We start from the raw sequence: 7,197 nt of genomic DNA on the forward strand, positions 1-7,197 counted from the left end.
TGTATACAAAGCTATGAAAATAAAGTAATAATAAAACATAGGATACGTATACAATATATATAAACTATAAAAATAAAATAATATGTTAATAAAGTATATACGTACTGCATATTTATTTAAAACATCAATAATGTATATATTAACATATGTATATATATGCGCACATATATACACACAATAATAATTACAGTAATAATATAATAGTAATTAAAAGTAATAAACAATAAAAATAACATAATAAAAATAAACTAAAAAACAAATTAAGGGCTAAATTAAAATATCAAACAGAAGTTGAATGCCGAATTTTGAAAACAAAAACAAGAAATGGAGTAAATTAAAACAGGTGTAATAAATAAAGGACCGAAAAAGTAATTTTCCAACTCGCCCTAAAACACTGCACACCATTGGACCCATTTGAAACAAAAATCAAATGTGCAATGAGATTTAGAACAAATAAATAAGTTAATTTTAAAAGCATCCTAAATCATGAGGACTACTGGCGAAAATAGTCCATTTTGAACCCTATATAATCCCATTTTAGAACCCTAAAATCAATTCCGTTCTGCCATTCAAGTTTGCGCCGTAGCAAGTTTCCTCCACCATTCCAGTCCCCTCCCATGCCCGGCCAGATAATGACGAAACGAGGACGCCTTCCGACGACCCTCGCAACAGTAAGCCCTCATCTTTCTTTCCCTTCGTTTTTGTTTCAAGAAAGAAAGAAGATAATAATAATAAAAAAAAAGGAAAAGGAAAAACTGGAGAAATCAACCACCTTCAAAATTTTGCTTCTTTGATTCTTTGTCTCTCTTTTTTTTGTATTTCAGTGACTCTTCATACAATATTTTTTTTACCTTCCAAAATCGTTTTTTTTTTGTATTCTCTTGTTTATGTTTTTTTTCTGGTATACAACTTGACTAACCCCTTTTACAGTCTTAAATCGGTCTCTTTATAGCCGAGATCTACCCAAAAATAATCATCAAATAATCAATAAAAAATCCTAAACTATCCATCCTCATTTGTTATATCTACTGCCGTTTAAATCCATTTTTTTCGCAGATATGGAGATCGTGGAGACGAGCGCTGCATGGCTGTTGAACGCATAGGCACGACGTGCGCGACATGCGGGGCGACGTGCGGGAGGCTATTGCGGCGCAAGGAAAAGATTAGGGTTTTTCTGTTTAGTGTTCAGGCTAATTAGGTTAGATTTGGGCTTGCTCGGGTATTGGGCCTGCAATTTGGGTTATTGGGTTTAGTAATGGACTTCTAATTTTAAATTTGGATCTCTGAAGTTTTAGGCTAATTGGGCCGTGTAAAGGATTTTGGGCCCCGGGCAATAATTGGGTATTACACTAATCATCTCACTGTGTATCTTAATTTTAATAGTACCAATACCAATTACCTTACTAGATGAATTGTTTCCCATGCGCTCAACTCCACCTTCAACCGAACTGTATATAGAGAATCATTCTCTATTCGAATACATGTGGAAAGAACATCCCGAATCTAGGACACACTCGAATGTGAGCTTGGAGTTATCACTCGTTGACACTAATAAGAAATCATCATCGCTTTCATCGGCCAAATTAGCACCAGCTACATCTTCCTCGTTACTCTCAGCAGCTATTTTATTTCGCAGTTTATAACAATCTTCTTTGACGTGACCTAACTTTTTACAATAGCGACACCTTTTGTCTTGTTTCTTTTATGCTACCAAAATAGAAGCTTGCCTATCTACCTTGCTATCCAAACCAAACTCATTGTCGAGTTTGTCTCTACTCAACAAATGACCCTTCATATCTTTGAATGAGAGTTTGTCTCTGCCATAAATCAGGGTCTCCTTGAAAGACTTGTATGAAGGGGGTAAAGAGCACAATAATAGCATAGTCTGATCTTCATCGTCAATATGAACCTCAACGTTCTCTAAATCATTTAAAAGAGTAATGAATTGACTGATGTGATCTCTAAGAAACTCACTTTCGTTCATACAAAATGTAAATAGACGTTTCAACACTAAACGGTTAGCCAGAAACTTAGTAGTATAAAGAGTTTCTAACCTTTTCCACAATGCAGATGAGGTCTTCTCCATCAATACCTCCTGCAATACCGTATTTGCGAGGCACAACTGGATTGCAGATAAGGCCTTTTCATTAAGCTCTTCCCATTCTGTTTAATTTAGATTCTCAGGCTTTTTCCCGGTAACAACCTTTTTTAAGCCAGTTTGAACTAGAATTGCCATCATCCGAACTTGCCACAGATTGAAATTTGTCTCACCATCAAACTTCTCAATTTCAAACCTTGTTGCTGTCATATCTGAATGGGCTGATCTATGAAAATTGAACTAGCTCTGATACCACTTGTTGGGATCGACCCTATTAAACAACAAGTAAAAAATAGCGGAATAAATTGAGAAATTGAACACACAAATTTAACATGGAAAAACCCTAGAGGATAAAAAAAACAACGGGCAAAGATAATTTTACTATAATGGCAAAAGGACGAAGAGTACAAAAGATAAAGATAAAAACTAAACCTCGAAAATAAAGAACCTTCAAAACGTAAACACAAAATTCTCTAAATGTGTTACGAGTTCTAATCTCTAATGGGTGTATTTTCTAAGGTTGTAAAAGAGTCTATTTATAGGCTAAATTCATAGGTCAAATAATAAAATAATCTTGACTAATTAGAGTTTGATTGAAACAAATAAACAGAGCCTAACTGAAAGATTATTTCTAAAATTTGACTAAAATAGGAGTCATACTCCACAGAGCAAAATATAGTAGGCTAATCTTTTTAACTATTTTATCTTTAATTTTAAAAAATATAAATTAAATTATTAATAATTTATTTTACATAAATGTTGTGTGAAATAGTTCATTATTTTTTTTATTTTTAGAAAAATTAAAATTTGATAAGTATAATTAGTGCTGATAAATTTTAATTTTACAAAGTGAGAGAACCAAAAAAGAAAATTGGAGGGTCCAAATAGAAATGAATGAGAGAAGTCTGAAAAGTATGGGTAAAAGCAGGTAAAGTCATAGATTTCAACTTTTTATGCCCCATTTCCTTTGACCAATGTCTACTCTTGGTCTGATGCTTCACCAAATTTTTCTACTTCAAAATAAATGAAATAATTATTAAAGTGTTTTCATACGGGACATACCTTTCTTGAAACAATAAAAACTAATTGTCAAGCAAAACTTTTATACTTATCTATTTAGATTCGAAGTCTCGTTTTAAGTAAAAATATAAGTTTAAAAATAAATTTAGATAAAAATAAAGTTTGTTTTTAATCGACTGAGCCGATTAATTTTGTTACTATTTTAGAAATATTTTCTTGTTAAGTTATAAGTGTTATTTAAGTATAATTTTTTAAATGTATTTTTAATTTGTTAGAAAATATTTGTTTTAATTTTTAAAATATTTGATGTATTATATTTTTAAATTTATTTTATATAAAAATTAATATAGACAAATAAATTTTGCATCAACCCAACTTGACACATGTACAAAGTATTTGACGAAATCGATATTAACTTTCTATATTCTGAAAATTGGAGATATCTACAAATTAAAGGTGTATGTTAAAAGGGTATAGTTTCGATGAGGGTTTTGAGGTTTGTGATTGTGATTGGTTTACTTTTTTAATCTTTCAAACAATCTGTGATAGTTTGGTTTCTGATTTTTTTAAACTTTATTATGATAAAATCAATTAGATATTATTTAATAAAGTTTTAAATCTTTTAAAACTAAGTAATATAAAAAGAATGAATAATTTTTTTAATATAAAAAAATTAAAAATAAAATTCTGATTCAGATCAAGTAACATAAATCGTCATTTGGAACTATTTGCTTGGGTTTTTCTACCCAGCTTAGTTAAGTGTGCTTTCTATTGAGTTGGGTCTCACTACTAATCCGTTTAGTTTATTGTATGAAAAGCAGAAATGCATGTTTGACAAAGGATTTAATTTCATGGTTTTGTAAATTAAAGTACAATATTGACCCAATGGCGCTTCATTTCTAGTTTTCCCTTTAGTTTCATCAATCCAATGGCTTTGGACATTGATGCCATTTTCTTCTATGCTATGTATACCAATCTACTCTTGGGAAAAGTTGGGTCATTTAATGGATTTTTATCTACAACACACCCACCCCAGCACGACCATTACTCTTATCCTTGTTTCAAATTTTCAGACAACAACTAAGCCTGTCACTCCATAACCAGTTGCTTATGACGATTTAAGTCATTTAGGTAGCTGGTTCGACTGTAATCTTGCAAATCCAAGCTGTCTGCAATTATTCCTCTCTCACCACAATATTTCAGCTCACCCTCTACCGGACTCTCTTTGTTCTTCAGCAACTCCACAACCTGAAAATTGCAAAGAATTTAGCGGTTCCTGCCGTGTTCCAAATGGAAAACAAAGGGAACAAAAGGAGATGCTTTCGAATTCGTTTCGTACCCTTATCATGGTTGGACGCTTACTGGCAGAGTGATTAATGCACATGGAAGCTGTTATCATTGAACGTTTCATTTCACTTGGATCATAATTGTCTCCTAGTCCAGGATCTACCAATTCCTTTACTTCGTTCTGTTGCAGGAGCGGTTTTGCCTGTAAACGAGACAGCAAATAAGTTCATAATATCATTTCAAATGCTTTTGCTAGTTTGATGACTTCGGTGCAGAATGTACCCAAATCACAAGGCTTTGTCTGGCTGAATCGACTGCACGGCGACCTGTTATTATCTCCAGCAATAGAACTCCAAATGCGAATACATCAATCTTTTCATCAACGATTCCATGCATAAAATACTCCGGAGCTAAATACCTGAGATATTGGCCACACATTTACTGACTTTATGAAATTACCAATACTAGAAACGAAGAAGGGAAAGGGGCTGCATGCCTAACCCGAATGTTCCTTCAATGGGATGGACGACATGGTGAGGCCAATTTTCCGGGAGCCACTTTGCCAGACCAAAATCTGATATCTGCAAAGTGAAGAAGAAATCAGAAGCTTGGTGTTTTCAACCAAATAGTATAAACTCAAGCCATGAACAGTGGAAAGATACACATATCAGAGCATGGAAAGCACCTGAGCTTCATAATCTTCTGTGAGCAGTATGTTAGAGGCTTTTATGTCTCTGTGTATAATGCGCCTCTGGCAGTCATAATGGAGATATTTCAATCCATCTGCAATCCCAATCGCCACCTTAAACCTAGTTTTCCAATCTAGGCGCTCGGGTGAACCTGCAGAGCGGAATGTTTCCTAGTTAGTCCAATGGTTATGTCATGGTTGACCCAAAAGTACAATTGCAGCCATTTTGATTAAACTCTTTTGTTTGTACCAAAAAGCACAGAAGAAAGGCTGCCATGAGGTGAAAACTGAAGTACTAAGTGCAAGCCTCCATCGACGCTGAATCCGATTAAGCAAGCTGCATTAGGGTGATTTATGTGAGCAATAATCCCAAGTTCAGACAAGAAATCACTGGCCCTATCCTCTTCTTGTTTCTCATTCTTCATTAGCTTCTTCACTGCTACGATTTGACCATCAGATAAATGTCCTTTGTACACCTCCGCATGGCCCCCTTTTCCAATCAAATTCTCTGCAATGGAAAGATAGATAGAACCACAATTCATCAACACAATACAACCAAAAACACAGGAAAGACAAGTCAAGTGAATTGTCAATTTCATGTCCCCATGATTAAAGGGGAACCATTAAGTCAACCAAAGTTCCATGGATGTTACATGGCTCACAGCAAGGGTCATTTTCCAACATCAATTTCATTTCAACCCCCCAACTAAATTTCATTTTAGTCAAAAATTAAATAACTCTTCTCTTTAAACCATTAAGTTGCCTTCAATTGCAGACAAGTTTGACTGCCTGGCTGCCGACGTAATAGTTGATAAATTCAACTAGAATCAAATATAAGAACGTTCAAATTTAACCAACTTTAAAAAGATTGTTTCATCTAAATAGCCCTGATTAGAAAAAAGAACCAATTCATCTATCTAAAATTTCTAACTGCTAAAAAATTGGATTTAAAGAGAGGAAAATTAAGCTTAAAATGAAATTGCATACCAGGACTGAAATTATCAGTAGCAGCAGCAAGCTCTGAGTAGGTAAAATTTTTCCATGATGGTTTAGGAACTGGCATGGAGTTAATATCAACATGTTCTTCCTCAGAGGCATGTAGTTTTGCCAGTTTTGTCCTCCTTGAGTTCTTATCATTACTTGTCAGCAAAGGAATAAGAGAGAAACTTCTGACATATTTCTTCTTAACATTTCCAATTAAATTCTTCCATTGCAGACCATAAGAGTCTTTGTTCCCTTTCTGAAAAACAGGCTTCCTAGGAGAATAGGAACTGGAATTGCTGCTGCAGCTGCTGGTATCGGAGTCGGATCCCAGCACCGGAATCTCCAATACACATCTCGGTGATGGCTGTTCATTTACCGATTCACTTCTCATCTCCTTGGATTTCGATTCCTTTTCTGGGGTTTTCTCTTCCACTGTCTCTCTCCCTGTCTCTGCACCAATAAAACAAAAACAAACCCACTAAAACATGAAAACTGTCGACAATAATATAAACAGAAAGAAACCCAAAACCCCAAAATGGAAAAGAAGCCTGAAAGGTACCTTCCATAGCCATTATCCAAGGCTTTTTTCAAGTACTCAAAAGAAATATGAACAAAAGCTTGCTATGTTTTCAATTCAATATTATGAACTTGAAAATGTTCTTGGATACATAACAAGCATGGGAATCCCACAAAAAAAAAAAAAAGTTTTACATTTTCATGTTTTGAGGTGGGCTGACTTGTTTGGTCTCGAAGAAAAAAGAAGGGGCATATCTTTTGAAGTTGGTAATTCTTAGAGACATCAAATCAAAAGCAAAGCTAAAAAACCTGCAGCTTGATCAGAATGATTTGGAATCTCTCCTGTATTTATACAGACTTTTCTTTTCTTTTAAAGGAAAAAGGTATAATTTGAATTTCATCCCTATACTTTCTGAATATTAAAAAGTTGTCTATTTTTAGTTTATTGAATTTCGTCTTTATACTCCACAAAATTGACAAGCTAAATTAATTTTTGATAATTACATGAATTTGAATAATTGATTTTCGTTAATATATTGCATATAAATTATTGAATGGTTAAATTTAGTTGATTTTATGCATGTATTATTAAAATAATTATTTT

The 7,197-nt window shown here is 33.7% G+C and overlaps 1 protein-coding gene and 1 long non-coding RNA gene across 2 annotated transcripts; one reads left to right on the plus strand and one right to left on the minus strand.

Moving 5' to 3' along the window:
• The first annotated feature begins 514 nt into the window (after positions 1-514).
• On the plus strand, positions 515-1,412 carry LOC105801553 (uncharacterized). Its single transcript, XR_001135990.2, has 2 exons — positions 515-671; positions 1,057-1,412. It is a non-coding gene; the product is annotated as an uncharacterized LOC105801553 (long non-coding RNA).
• A 2,536-nt stretch (positions 1,413-3,948) lies between these two features.
• LOC105804138 (receptor-like cytosolic serine/threonine-protein kinase RBK1) lies at positions 3,949-6,919 on the minus strand. Its single transcript, XM_012636624.2, has 8 exons — positions 6,637-6,919; positions 6,081-6,527; positions 5,344-5,601; positions 5,091-5,245; positions 4,907-4,986; positions 4,688-4,823; positions 4,458-4,607; positions 3,949-4,366 (listed from the first exon to the last, which is right to left on the minus strand). The coding sequence occupies exons 1-8, from the start codon at positions 6,647-6,649 to the stop codon at positions 4,208-4,210; spliced, it is 1,398 nt and encodes a 465-aa protein (XP_012492078.1). The 5' UTR covers positions 6,650-6,919; the 3' UTR covers positions 3,949-4,207.
• Positions 6,920-7,197: the final 278 nt, after the last annotated feature.

Source organism: Gossypium raimondii, chromosome 11 (assembly GCF_025698545.1).
Source record: "Gossypium raimondii isolate GPD5lz chromosome 11, ASM2569854v1, whole genome shotgun sequence".
Taxonomy (NCBI): Eukaryota; Viridiplantae; Streptophyta; class Magnoliopsida; order Malvales; family Malvaceae; genus Gossypium; species Gossypium raimondii.